Source organism: Delphinapterus leucas, chromosome 19 (assembly GCF_059928025.1).
Source record: "Delphinapterus leucas isolate spDelLeu-1000000601 "Yukka" chromosome 19, BTC_Dleu_Yukka2, whole genome shotgun sequence".
Taxonomy (NCBI): domain Eukaryota; kingdom Metazoa; phylum Chordata; class Mammalia; order Artiodactyla; family Monodontidae; genus Delphinapterus; species Delphinapterus leucas.
In genome coordinates, this window is record NC_143147.1 from 40,800,765 (window position 1) to 40,816,531 (window position 15,767).

General features: G+C 39.0%; 1 protein-coding gene and 1 pseudogene across 1 annotated transcript in view; one reads left to right on the forward strand and one right to left on the reverse strand.

Annotated features, from left to right (window-relative positions):
- The window catches only part of TRIM37 (tripartite motif containing 37), a 125,930-nt gene that overhangs the window by 26,472 nt on the left and 83,691 nt on the right, over positions 1 to 15,767 (reverse strand). The window contains 1 exon segment of the mRNA XM_089900941.1: positions 12,425 to 12,733. Within this exon segment, the coding sequence (XP_089757067.1) occupies positions 12,425 to 12,733 (309 nt within the window).
- On the forward strand, positions 159 to 1,240 carry LOC149746740 (palmitoyl-protein thioesterase 1 pseudogene; annotated as a pseudogene).

Sequence of the window (15,767 nt, forward strand, 5' to 3'; positions counted from 1 at the left end):
GTATTAACAACAGAACAATAACCACCAAAACACTTGGAAACTGTAGAATATTACTGGATTAAAAAGAAATGAACGCTAAATTAGAAACAAGCCACAATTATAATACTTCAAGATGTTTGTGGCTAAAACAGTAATTAGAGGAAAATGTATAGCCTTAAAATGAATTAATTAGGGCTCTCACTTTCCTGCCGGGGTCCTGCACTTCCCTGGTGCTGGGGCATCTCGACCTGCCAGTGCCACTGCCCCTGGTGATCTGGCATGGGATGGGAGACAGCTGTTGTAATCCCTTAAGCACGGGCACTATTAAACAAATGGTCGAGTTACGTCTTATCTTTAGAGACTGGTAAGATCCTGGTAGAGGATGTGGAGAACGGCTTCTTTTTGAATGTCAACTCCCAAGTAAAAATGGTGTGTCAGATTCTTGCTAAGGATCCTAAATTGCAGCAAGGCTACAATGCTATGGGATTCTCCCAGGGAGGCCAATTTCTGAGGGCAGTGGCTCAGAGATGCTCCTATGATCAATCTCATCTCAGTTGAGGGACAACATCAAGGTGTTTTTGGACTCCCTCACTGCCCAGGAGAGAGCTCTCACATCTGTGACTTGATCAGAAAAACAGTGAATGCTGGAGCTTACAACAAAGCTATACAAGAACGCCTGGTGCAAGAAGAATATTGGCACGACCCCATAAAGAAGGACATAGCAACCACAGCATCTTCTTGGCAGATATTAATCAGGAGAGAGGTGTCAATGAGTCCTACAAGAAAAACCTGATGGCCCTGAAGAAGTTTGTGGAGGTGAAATTCCTCAATGATTCCACTGTGGACCCCGTGGATTCTGAGTGGTTTGGATTTTACAGAAGTGGCCAAGCCAAGGAAATCATTCCCTTACAGGAGAGCACCCTGTACACACAGGACCCCCTGGGGCTAAAGGCAATGGACAACGCAGGACAGCTGGTGTTCCTGGCTCTCGAAGGGGACCATCTTCAACGGTCTGAAGCATGGTTTTATGCCCACATCATACCCTTCCTTGAGTGAAACCGTTGTAGTTTGCACCAGAGCTCAGGGAACCCCTCACACTTCCAAACCAGTTCCCTCCATGGCCAAGCCTGAGCTCAGATCCAGCTAGCAACTAATCCTTCTCTTGTCACCATCTAACATGCCCTGCTTGGAAAGATCCAAGACTGGAATCTTATCCTTTGCCTCATCCTATCAGCATATGATGTTGAATGCAAGTTTAATTAGCTAAATAACCATGGAGATTGTTTTACAACCCTTTGATGTGGTCAGACTGTTTTAGGAATTAGGAGTTTGCTGCAGGTCAGTGGCAGAACTGTGCCCAGGCCCGGAAGAGACTGAACAAAGTAAACCAATGAGATAGAGTCTAAGGCAGATGCCTTTCTCAGGAAAATCTAGCCACATCTCAAACCAAGAGGCCAGTACCCAGGCCTGAGGTATTCACATAAATGCTTTCTCAGTTGTGCTGGTGGAGATTTGACCAGTGCTTGGAAAAGTATTGCTTGGATGACGTGTCCACATTATTTCTTGAGGCTGTCCTCCTCTCTTTGAGTGTGCTGCTCTTTGTGGTGTTTTAGCTATTATTAGACAAATTCCGGCAGCCCACCATCTTGCCTTGGTAGCACTTTTTTGTCTCCTCAGGTAGTGATGAATTAGTTGCTCTGTCACAAAAGCAGGGAAAGAGCAGCCAAGGATTGCTTAAGGGAGGAAGTGTACGTATTGCTTAACTTACACGGGGAGGGGGAGGTTTAAAGAAAAATGTAAAATGAAAAAGGAGGAGGTAGCTGGCCCTTTCCATTCCATCCTTGATGAACCTGTCCTTTCTAAATATGACTTGTGGTCTGGATTCTAGAGTCACTCTATTGCTGGCATTAGCAAAGAATGGGAGGGAAAATGTGAAGAGATCAGGCTTTCTAACTTCCGGCTCAAAAACCTGAGATTACTGCGCACTTCAAACTGCTTCTGCTGTGTTCTGTGAAAAAAAGATTGTTTGCTCAAAAAGCTTAGGGAGTATTCCATATCCCTTTTCTCCTCTTGAAGATCAACCCACCTTAGAATATTAAGGACTCTGAGAATTCCTGTTACAGTACAGAACACCAACCTTAATCTACCGTTTCCCACGCTATTTGAGCGTGGACGTCTTAGCCCCTACTCCTTTATCCCATGAAAACCTAGCAACACTTTTTGGAAGACTGTTCTGCAGAATGCCAGTTTGCGGAAACGGTTAGCTGTACTTGGGGGAAGCACTTTGTTACTGCTGCAAAGTTTACCCTCTGTGATTTTTCTTTCACCTCTCTCAAGACTTTTCAACTAAGAGGATGAAAGGTAAGAAGTGGGGACGTGTGAAAATAATTCTATGAATTTGTCTAAAATAAAGAGTAGCTTCTTAAAAAAAGAAAAGAATTAGAAAAAACGGAAACTAAATGGCCTAACATGCATAAACTCAAGGAGATGGAAAAATGATAAAAAGAAATAAAAAGAAAGCAGAAGAGATGCATTAAAAGGTAACAGGGCTTCCCTGGTGGCGCAGTGGTTGAGAGTCCACCTGCCGATGCAGGGAATGCAAGTTCGTGCCCCGGTCCGGGAGGATCCCACATGCTGCGGAGCGGCTGCGCCCGTGAGCCATGGCCGCTGAGCCTGTGCATCCGGAGCCTGTGCTCCACAACGGGAGAGGCCACAGCAGTAAGGGGCCCGCGTACCGAAAAAAAAAAAGGTAATAAACAGGTTCAACAAGGTAGTGGGATATAAGATCAACAATCAACTGACTTTTTATACATTAGCAAAGAACAAGCCGAGAATGAAATTAAGAAAACAATTCCATTTACAATAGCATCAAATAGAATAAAATACTTAGGGAAAAATTTAACAAAGAAATGTTAAGACTTGTATATTTTTGAAAGAAAATAAAGAAAAAAGGAAAAATATTCTGTGTTCATTAACTGGAAGACTTAATATTGTTAACATGGCAATACTCCCAAACTTGATCTACAATACAGATTCAACACAATCCCTATAAAAATTCCAACTGTCTTTTTTTTTTTTTGCAGAAATTGACAAGCTGATCCTAAAATTCATAGAAAAATGCAAAAGATCCAGAATACCCCAAAACACTCTTGTATGGAGGACTCACACTTATGATTTCACAACTTGCCATAAAACTATAGTATCAAGATTGTGGTACTGGTGTAAAGACGGAAGTATAGACCAATGGAACAGAACTGAGAGTCCAGAAATAAACTCTTATATTTACGGTCAATTAATTTTTGACAAGGTGGCCAAGATAATTCAATGGGCAAAGAAAAAGAAAAGATGGACAATAACAAGTGTTGATAAGGATATGGAGAAATTGGAACCCTATATACTGTTGAAGAATGTAAAATGGTGCAGCTGCTTTGGAAACAGTATGGCTGTGCCTCAAAAAGTTAAACATAGTTCTCATACAATCCAGCAATTCCACTCCTAAGCATATACTTAAATAAAAACATATGTCCCCACAAAAAACTGTACATGAATGTTCATAGCATCATTATTCATAATAGCTAAAAAGTGGGAAAAAAAAATCCAAGCCCTCATCAACTAATGAGTAGATCGAACAAAAAGTGGTACCCACATACAATGAAGTATCATTCAGCCATAAAAAGGAATGAAATAATACATGCTACATTACAGATGGCCCTTGAACACATTATGCTAAGCCAGAGAAGCCAGATACAAAAGGCTTCATATTGTGTGATTCCATTTATATGAAAAGTCCAGAAGCAAATCCACATAGACAAAATAGATTAGCAGTTACCAGGGGGATAGGGGGAAGGGGAAGATGGGGAATAATAACAGTTCATGGGTATGGAGTTTACGGCAAGAGTGAAAGCAGCTCTTTTGTCCCTTTCCTGTTTGCCCATTTCTGTTCCCCTCTAACCTTAAAAGAACCTAATTATAGGAATGAGATCACTAGGCAATTTAACTCAACTCTTGACTTTTGCTCTCCTGAATGCACACCATGCCTTGTTGATTCTTTTCCTAGAAAAAAAGAAGTAAGAATGAAGAATTTAGCAGTTTAAAAAAATGACTAGCTTTCTACTCCCAACAGCCCCCCTAAGCAATCCTGCTTGGGATCACTTGGGCAAGATAACATCTGAAGGGAGAGTCAGCCAATGTGCACACAGACTGGAGAATGATGCAGAACCCAACCTCCTGCCTCGATGATTCACTGAGGTTCCCCCCCACCCCCCCACCCCATTCTTCCCCTTAAAAACTGTCATGAAAAAAAAAAAGAAAAAAAAAAAAAACTGTCATGGCTAAGCATGATCTTCGCAGTTGGCCTCTGGACACAAGTCTACCGTCCCCCCAGACTGCCGGCTTTTCTGATTAAAGCACCTTTCCTTTCTACTGACACTTGCCTCTCAAATTATTGGCTTTGGAGCAGCAAGCAGCCGAACCTAAGTTTGGTAATAAGAGGAGGGATGAAAATGTCCTAGACTTAGATAATGGTGACCGTCACACAATTCTGTAAATATACTAAAAACTGCTGAATTGTACATCTGGGGAAAAAAGGTGCTGTGAGAAAAAATTATGACCAATTTCTCCACTGCAAAGTATACATAAACTATTGGTTAAGGGAAAAAAATGAAGAAGAGATGCATTAACAGAAACAAAGGCAGAAATTAACATAATAAAAAGAAGACAGTAGATGAAATAAATCTAAGAACTAGGTCTTTGAAGACATGAATAAAATGGACAAGCCTCTAGCAAGTCAAATCAAGGGAAAAAATAAAACACAAATAAGCAATGATATAACTGAAAAAGTTAATATCCCATATGCAGAGGAAGTTTCTAAAATTTAAGGGAACAAATGACTTTATACCAATACATTTATCTAATAAAATTAATTTTCTAGGAAAATTAATTATGAAAACTGATTTAAGAAGCAGCAGAAATATGAGACCAATAAACACACAGAAATGAAAAAGGCTGTTAAAGTTTTATCCCTGAAAGAACCACCAGATAGTTTTATGGATGAGTTTCATTACACTTTTAACGAGCAGATAACATGTTAAAATAATTTTACAGCATAGAAAAGGACAAAAGCTTCTGAATTTATTCTACGAGATTGGCATAAATTTGGAACTCAGATGTGTTAAGGATAGTATAATGAAACTATAGCTCAATTTTACTTATTGACTACATAGTCAAGAATCCTAAGTATTAGCTAGGACTTCCCTGGCAGTCCAGTGGTTAAGACTCCACACTTCCACTGCAGGGGGTGCAGGTTCGATCCCTGGTAGGGGGAACTAAAATCCCGTATGCTGCGCAGCCAAAAAAAAAAAGAATCCTAAGTATTAGCAAACTAAAAACAGCCAGTACAGTTAACCCTTGAAGAATAGGGGATTAGGGACGCCAACCCTCCACGCAGTCAAAAATCCAGGTATAACTTTAGAGTCGGCCCTCCTTACCGGTGGTTCAGCATCCAAAGACTCAGCCAACTGCAGATTCATTGAAAAACATCTGTGGGTAGGAGGACCCACACAGTTCAAAACCATGTTGTTCAAGGGTCAATGGTATATTAAAAAACTACAAACCAAAACCAAGTAGAAAGACTCATTCTAGAATTTCAAGAATGGTCAGTATTGGATAAATAATATAATTCTCTGTGTTCACAAAGTAACAGGGCAAAATAATATGATTGTTTTGACTGACAATAAAAAAGCATTTGACATAATTCTACACAACTTCTTGACTTAAAAAAACTCTTAGTAAGTAGTGTTGACTGAAAAAAATGCACACCCTAAAAGTTGAGAATTATGTTTTATTTGGCGGAGTTTCTGAGGACTTCAAGCCCGGGAGGCAGCCTCTCAGAATAGTTCTGAGGGACTGTTCCAAAGAGGCAATGGAGGAGCCAGGATATATATGGGTTTTTTCAACAAAGACCAGGTAGTTGGCACATCAAAAGATTACAGTCAGTTACAAAATATCAAAAAAACCAAAAAATCCCACCGATATCTCAAGTTAATGAATTAGCACTTTTCTACGTATGGGAAGATGCAAGAGTCTGGGCTAATTGAAATCATTCCTTTCTTTCTCATCCTGAATTCCCTCAGGACTCTTTCCCATTCTGAATTTCCTCACGCAGCTGCAACATCCTTTGTTTACTGATATGGCACACAACATTTTTTCATTCACAGTAGGAAAAGAGGTAGTTTGGTGTAATGGTGAAAGCCACAGGCTTTAAGGTTCAAGTTCTTAGCTCTGCAATTACCACTGTGAAACTCTAGGACCCTTTAATGCCCTGTGCCTCAGTTTCTTTATCTGTAAATTGGGGATAAAAATAACTTGCCTCATCGAGTTGTTGGGATTAAGTGACTTAATACATGTGACTCAGAATAGTTAGAATGATACCTGGTACACAATAAACACTTAGTAAATGTTAACCATTATAGTAAATGTTAGCCATTATTGTTGTTAGGATTAGAAAGATATATTTTTCAACTTGATAAAAACTACCTTTTGAAACATAAACATATAGCAAAATTCGAACTTAATGAGATTAAGAACTAAAGGAATTCCCAAATAGAGTTGAAAACATTACAAAAATTCTATTATTGCTATTAGTTAACATTGTTCTGAGGTCCCAGCCTAGACAATGCAATATGAAAAGTAAATAGGCAGGAAAGGAGTGGATAAACGATGAATATTTCCTGATGATATGATTGTCTACATAGAAAATTCAATATAACTGACTAAAAAACTTAACAATTTAAAAAGTTCACTAAGTGGGTTGAATACATATTAAAACCAGTAGTCTTCCTGTATGTCAGTAACTAATAATTAGAAAATATTATGGGGGGAAAAGAGATCCCATCACAACAGCAACCTAAATTATAATATACCTAGAAATTAATAACAAGACACATGCAGAACTTATATGAAGAAAACTAAAACTCTGAAGAAGTATATGTCCACAACAGATGACTTGAATAAATGGAAACACCACATTCCTAAATTTGAATGTTTTAGTACTGAAGAGATGTCAATTCCTCAAATTAAATGTTAATTAATGCATTAAATGTAACACAATTCCAGTCAAAATTAATTTCTGGAAGAGTAAACATGTAAGAGCCATCAAAGAAGTTTTGAAAACAAAAATAAAATGAAGGCTACAATAGCTACGACATGGAAGCAACCTAAATGTCCATCAACAGAGGAATGGATAAAGAAGATGTGGTACATATATACAGTCAAATATTACTCAGCCATAAAAGAGAACAAAATAATGTCATTTGCAGCAACATGGATGGACCTAGAGATTCTCACGCTGAGTGAAGTAAGTCAGACAGAGAAAGACAAATATCACATGATGTCGCTTATATGTGGAATCTAAAAAAAGGCTACAAATGAACTTATCTACAAAACCGAAATAGAGTTACAGATGCAGAAAATAAACTTATGGTTACTGGGGAGTGGGGCTGGATAAATTGGAAGACTGGGATTGAGACATACACACTACTACATATAAAATAAATAACTAACAAGTACCTACTGTATAGTACAGGGAACTCTACTCAATACTCTGTAATGGCCTCTATGGGAAAAGAATCTAAAAAAGATTGGATTGTATGTATTTGTATAACAGATTCACTTTGCTGTACAGCAGAAACTAACACAATATTGTAAATTACCCCAATAAAATTTTTTGAAAATTAAAATTAAAAAAAAAGAAGGCAAACATATCACAGTATTACAAACTATAAAACTACAATGGTTAAAAAAGTGTGGGTCTGGTACACAACACAACAAATATCTGGTTGAACAATATCAAATTGCTGTTTTTATATGTTAAAAAAAAGTTTCATGGGACTTCCCTGGTGGTCCAGTGGTTAAGAATCTGCCTTCCAGTGCAGGGGACGCGGGTTCGATACCCGGTCGGGGAACTAGGATCCCACATGCTGAGGGGCAACTAAGCCTGCGTGCGCAACTACAGAGCCCATGCACTCTGGAGTCCATGCACTCTGGAGCCCATGCGCCACAACTAGAGAGAAGCCCGCATGCCACAACAAAGAGCCCGTGTGCCACAACGAAAGATCCCGCACACCGCAACTAAGACCCGATGCAACCACAAATAAATAAATAAATATTAAAAAGAAAGAAAGAAAGAAAATGGTTTCTTGGGAATTCCCTGGCAGTCCAGTGGTTAGGACTCTGTGCTTCCATTGCAGGGGGCACAGGTTCGATCCCTGGTCGGGGAACTAAAATCCTGCAAGCCGAGTGGTGTGGCCAGAAACAAACAAAAAGTCTCATATTGGCAATTTCACCTGGTTCAGCCTCTATGAATGAATTTAAAAACAGAACTATGTAAATAAGGCAATTTGGTCTATAATATAAAGGATGAGTTCCATATTGTTGAGCAGAGCAGATTCTTCAAAAAACATGTTTCGTGGGCTTCCCTGGTGGCGCAGCGGTTGAGAGTCTGCCTGCCAATGCAGGGGACACGGGTTCGTGCCCCGGTCCAGGAAGATCCCACATGCTGCAGAGCGGCTGGGCCCGTGAGCCATGGCCGCTGAGCCTGCGCGTCCGGAGCCTGTGCTCCGCAACGGGAGAGGCCACAGCAGTGAGAGGCTCGCGTACCACAAAAAAAACAAACAAACACAAAAAACATGTTTCGTTTGGGTGGGTGGGTTGGGCAGGGGGGTGGATCACTGAACTTATTACCTCACACACCATCATGGAAAAAACAAATTACATATGGAATAATGACCTAAATGTAAAAAAGTTAAAAAACAAAACTAGAACTAAGAAAATAAGTGTTGTTTTTATAAACTTGGAGTTGAAAAGGCCTTCCAAATAAAAACATTAAATCCCCAAACCATGAATACTCTTAATAGATCTTGAAATTTAAAAATTTAAAATTTCATGTTTAGCAGAAAACAAAAACAAGTGACAACAGGGGAAGTATCTGCAGAAATATGTAACAAAAACTTTTTGCAAAAGTCCATCCAAAAAGCATTATTTCTTTTGGTTTTAAATTTTCATTTCCTTGACAACTAGATATGGTTGAGTATCTTTTCATACATTTACTGCCGTTTTGTATTTCTACTTATGTTAACAACCTAATCATAACCTTTACTCATTTTTCTATTATACTGTCATCTTTATTTAAGAGAATCCTATGTATTTGGCAATTATCCCCTTTCCTATTCATCTCTACTGTATTATTGCCATCAGTACCAAGCGTTAATATATCCCATTTTAATAAACACACATATGGAGAGCCCAGAAGTAAATCCTCATATACATGGTCAACCCAAGTAACCATCAAAAGATGAATGGGTGAACAAATGAGTATATACACACACAGTGGAATATTATGCAGCCATAAAAAGGAAGAGAATATCAGCAACCCACAAGATATTCCTTGTGTCTGTTCATGAAACATCTATTCTTGAACAGATATTTGCACTGAATGGTACAACATGGATGAACCCTGAGAAGCTTATGCTAAGTGAAATAAGTCAACCACAAAAGGGCAAATACTCTATGTTTTCACTTATATGAGGTACCCAGAGAAATCAAATTCATACAGACAGAAAGCAAAATGGTTGCTGCCAGGAGACGGGGGGAGGAAGAAGGGAGAGCTACCGTTTAATAGGTATAGAGACTCAGTTTTGCAAGATAAAAAAAAAAGTTCTGTGGATGGATGGTGGTGTTGCTGGCACAACAACGTGCATGTACTTAATGCCATTGATAGGTACACATAAAAAGGTGAAGATGGTAAATTTTGTTTAACAAAATGTGTTAAAATTTACCATGATTTAAAAAAAATTTTTTTTAAATTAAACACAATTAGCATATGAACCAGCAATCCCACTTTAGGTATATACCCCAAAAAACTGAAAGCAGAGACTTGAACAGATATTTGCACACATGTGTTCATAGCTGCATTATTCATGACAGCCAAAAAGTGGAAACAACCCAAATGTCCATCAACAGATGAATGGGTAAACATAATGTAGTATATATATATATATACACACACACATACATACAAGGGAATATTACTTGGCCTGAAAAAGAAATGAATTTCTGACACTTGATACAATACGGATGAACCCTGAAGAAATTATGCTAAAGTGAAATAAGTCAGACACAAAAAGACAAATATTGTATGATTCTACTTATATGAGATATCTAGAATAGTCAAGTTTATAGAAACAGAAAGTATAATAGTAGTTACCAGAGGGTAGGGGAAAGGGGGAATGCCCAGTTACTGTTCGAAGGATATAGAATTTCAGTTTGGGATGATGAAAAAGTTCTGGAGGTGAATAGTGATGACTGTTGCACGACAGTGTGAATGTACTTAATGCCACTGAATTGTACAGTTAAAAATAGTTAAAATGGGGCTTCCCTGGTGGCGTAGTGGTTGAGAGTCCGCCTGCCAATGCAGGGGACACGGGTTCGTGCCCTGGTCTGGGAAGATCCCACATGCCGCGGAGCGGCTGGGCCCGTGAGCCATGGCTGCTGAGCCTGCGTGTCTGGAGCCTGTGCTCAGCAACGGGAGAGGCCACAACAGTGAGAGGCCCGCATAACGCAAAAAAAAAAAAAAAAAAAAAAGTTAAAATGGTAAATTTTATGTTATGTATATGTACCACCAAAAACACCCAGGTAAGAAAAGCATATATGTTTAAGAAAATGAAAGAAAACAACACACAGATAACAAACTCTTTCCTGACTCCACAACCCCTCCAGTGACCACCCAATTTATTGTGACAGTTCTTGAAGGAGCTGCGCAGACATGCTCTGCTTTCTCACCTCATTCACTTCTGCTATACCCCTAAATGGAAATGGTTCTTAAAAGGGTCACCCGCCCTTCATTTTGACACCTCTCAATGATACAACCACTCCACTGTTTTGAGACGCATTTAAAAATTTTTTTGAGATTTCATTTCTTCTAGTTTTTCTCTGCCCTTAATGATTGCTCTTTTCAATTTCCTTTGCTGGCTTCCCCTTCATTACCAGGCCTTTAAATATTTAAGTGCCCAGAACCAAAATTTCTCCATTTACATTCCCTTCATACTTGATCCCTGGCTTTAAACAACATCTGATACTGTTGACTTCCAACTGTTTATATCCAGCTTTAACCCCATATCCTTCAGACTTATGTAGCACTCAACTGCCTATGAGATATTTACTAGAGTATCTAGCAGACATCTCAAACCTAGTATGTTTAAAAAAGAACTCCCGACTTCCTGCCCCTATGGCACAACAATCCCCATACCTGCTTCTTCCTTATTTGATTTGTGTCTCAATTAATGACACCACCTGTCACTAAGTTGCTTAGACCAAACACTGAAACATCATTCTTAGTTTTTTTCTTTCCCTTAAACCTTTCTTACGAGGTTTGTGGCAAAGAACTGAGCCCTCCTGGTGTAAAATATCTACTGTATGTAATAGATTAACTTCTGTCCTATGTATCTAGAGTAGTACTAGTTATATACCATCCTTGGGAGAATTAAGAAAGGCTGGAAGACCATGAGCAAGCCCACCTACCCAGTGTAGTAACTCCAGAATAAGTCACCGTATTTCACACAAGCTATTGTTACAGGCCTCACAACTCCCACTCTCAACCCTTTTCAGACCCTTCTTCACACAACAAAGAAAGTCATCTCTGTAAAAAGGTATATCAGATCATAAACACCCCCTGATTTTCATTCTCTAGAGACTTTCTCCTAAAATCAGAATAAAACTCAAACTCCTTATTGAGGTCTTATAAGACCTACCTGATTTAGCTCCTGTCTACCTCTCTGACTTATTTCCTGTCACTCTCGCCTCTGCTTAATTCACCATGTTCAGCCAAAATGGTCTTCCTTCGAGCCTTCAAACATGCAGAGCAAATCCTTTATATGGGACTTTGCATTTTCCATTCTGTTTACCCTGAAGAATGCTTCCCCCAGATCTCTGCATGGCTGCCACCTTCTTAACCATCAGATATCAGTTCAACTGTTGCCTCCTGAGAGACTTTCTGACTACCCTAACTAAAATAGCACACACCTCACTTGCTCTGCCCATCTCACTCTGTTGTTTCCTTCACGTGCTTTTTACCAACTGAAATTATCTTTACTTGTCTACACATTTTAATGTCCAATTCCTATCACATGAATACATGAATGCAAGATCCACGAGGTTAAGGATTTTGTCTTGTTTGTTGACCCATATAGAATAAGCAACCAAGAAATGTTAGCTCTATTACACAGCAGAAAATACAGAGTCAGTTTTGGATGGGAGAAAAGGCTGTTTGCATTTGTAGTCTTAATTCATTGTGAGGGAGATGTTTGAATATTATTATTCTGAAAATAACCTGTCCTCTAGCTTCCCAAATGACACATGGAGAAATAAAACTAATAGGATCTTTCTCACTTACAGTTTCGTATGTAACAACTGGCAACTGATGACCTTGCCAAGAGCTCCATTCCCAAATCCTGTAATCTGCTGGAGTTTTCGGTTCCACATGCAGCCAGAGCTGCCTGGTCAACAGAAAGAAGGCTTGCCGGCATGTCTCCAGAAGCGGCGTTGCTGCTTTTTATTTCTGGAAGTGTATTCTTTACATCAGTTTTCATACATCGAACTTCAGCTATTTGAGTTTTGAGTCTTTTTAGCATCTTTAAATCAGAGGGAACTCGCCACATTGCCTGCTGCTTCCTTTGGTCTTTATCTTTTCGAGAACACGATGCTTCAGAGAGAAAGTGACAAGTCATGTTAATATAGACTTTAACATTCATGAAACCATTCTATACTGTGACTATAAGCAAATTTGAGGTGTAAATAACTTAAGATGATTTAGGTGGTATCAACATAAAAGCATGCATTAAATCCCATTAATGAAAATAAAGACAGACACAAGTATCCTACTCTATTCACACCTACAACGTTAAAATCTGGGTCACATTATAATCACTCAAATCTGAATTATGTATTTACTTCTAAAAGTTTTAAAAGCTGCCCTACTGCCTGGGCTTTCTTCTTTATAGTTTTCCACTTTTCTCAAATTTTCTATACTGAGCTTTTATTATGTTCACAATAAAAAAAAACCAGAAAAAACATAAACCTAGAAGCCACTTAGTCTAATATGCTATACATATTATATAAAAAATATATGCTAACTGAATTTAAAAAATTGATTTACTGAACTATCATCCAATGTAGATACAGCTATTAAGTGCCATGGAATATCATAAAAAACTAGTTCCTTGTCACTGAGTCTTTGCAGCCACTAAACTAACAATGCTTTCACTCTTCCAAGAGAAAGTAGTTAAAGTTGTTTTTAATTTCTTTTCGCCCACCCAAATATTAAGAAGAGAGAAATGACCAAGGAAAACACACACTTTCTATGCAGGAAGAGCAAATGAGGTAGATATTTTGGAAATCAAAGAACATTATGACTGACGCAAAGCAAAAAGAAACAAAGTTCCCTACCCAAAAAAATACCACACACCCCTCCCAACAAACAGGGGACCAATAGGTACCCTAAGTAGACAAAAGAACAATTCGGAATGATAGCTGAACCTGCTTACACACTGTAACAATCTACTGCCATATAACAGGGCAAGGTAGCATCCTAGTGTGTGCAACAGCTATCACCCCACTTCTACCATGCGAAAAGAACCCAGATTGTGTTCAGGTATTAGGTGGGCAGCAGTGTGCTCTGGACGGTTAGGTCCATCCTTTGTTCGGCCCCAGAGGATATGAGTCTAGGACTGGTCTAAGCTCATTCCTCTTTGAGCATTTAGGGTGGGCACATGACTCAGAGTTTCAGCCAAAAGCTGGGGGGAGGGGAGGCAGAGATTTTCTATCCTGATAAGGAGATTTTATTATGTTGGGTGATACAGATAATAAGTAGAGGAGCTTGAATTCAAACGAAGGAGTCTGCCTCCAAAGTCAGTGATCTTTAATATTAATAACTTTGCTCTCCAGCGTCACGGAATAAGTCTCTTTTCCATCCAGTCTTTTCTTTCCTGCTAGTAACATATTCTTGTGAATAAATGATGTATGAAGCTGTGGCAGTCATCTTATGGCCATGACAGAAGAGGCAAGAGAACTGCAGGAAGACCATCCCTTGCCCTGCCTTTAAATACCTGATGAACCTGGAATCACTTACCTCCAGACTTAATATGCATAATAAAGTGCCTTTATTATTATTAGTTAAGCCACGATTAGCAGCATTTTGTTACTTGCAGTTGAAAGCAAGAATAAGAGAGAGGTTTTAGAAATCCAGGATTTGGTTGCAGCTCTACCATTTAGCTGCTGCAACTTCCTTTAAGTCCTCCAACTTCTGAGTCCACTTATTATTTATTTGTAAAATGAAGACAATAATATACATGTAACAGGACGGTTGTGAAGCTCAGAAGATTTAATGTCTGTGAAAACACTCTGTAGCACATTTCCATTCAACCCATTGTCCACCAAGATGTCAGGGCAGTTTTCTAAAACCCAAATCAGATATTACTTTCCCGCTTAGATTCACTAAGGAAAGCACCAGCATGGCACACAAGGCCCTACATTATCTGATTCCACCTTCACTCTCAGTGGCTTTATCTTCTGCCTCTATCCCAAACATATCCAATCTTTTGGAACTGTTTGCATCTCGAACATACCAGCCATGTTCTATCTCGCTTTCATCCTTTTCACAAGTCCTCTTTCCTTTGCTCTACTAACCCAAACTCATCAGGTGTAATCTGAAATGTCTCCTTCTTCAGGCACCTAAACCACCAGCTGCTCCCCTTCTTTCAAATCAATTCTCACCTAATTTTGTAGAGCACAGGGAGTCCACTTCTACTGTAGCACTTATCACATTACAGTAAGGAAGACAAACATGTAGAATGTGAACAACTTAAGGGCTGAGATTACATCTTAGTGATCTTTATATTCCAGGCCAAGCAGCCTATGGCACAAAATACTCAAAATGTTTTGCTAAATAAAATCTTTGTGGCTCCCACCTCCCACCCCACATCCACCTGGACTTAAATATGAAAACCTGTATTAAACCACATGGTTCGGTTTATTATTACTAGAAACTGACAAGAATTTTTAAAAGTAGGAAGCCCAAATGGGAAAATACAAAACAGACTTAAACAAACCTCCATCATCTGAAAAATCAGTTAATAAACAATTACTGAGTTTGTTTCAAATGCTAAGCACTGTGCTAGGCAGAGGATATTACAGTGAACAAGACCAACACCCGGTCTTTGCCCTCACAAAGCTCTCAATCCACTTCAGTACTGTGTGGTTAAGTGCTAAGACAGGAGAGTGTAAGGTGCTGTGGAATTTCACCAAAGGAACCTGACAACTTAAGGATACTTACTGCACTGAAGATGAGAAGCCTTCCTGAATTTGCCAAGTTATAAGGTTAATGGAACTGAGAGTCTCAGCTATAACACTTCTTTCATATCACTCAGTTGTACCTTTCAAGAACGACAATTCTCTACAGCTTCTCCTCCAGACTTCAGTATCTGTCAATGCTGTCACCCTTCTCCTGGTCACCTAAGCCACTTCAGAGTCCTCTTTACCATGTTACAATTAGTTGCCAAGCCCCATAAACTCCACCTTTACAAGCATAACTGTTTGCTATAAGTAAAATCTTAATTATACATTGCCTAGGTTAATCTGTTCCCTAGAGGTTAAGTACAACTTTTATAATGTCAAAAGATTCTGAAGGCCTTATCCCAGCTCCACATATTTTTAAGCATATAATAATTGAGAAAATACAC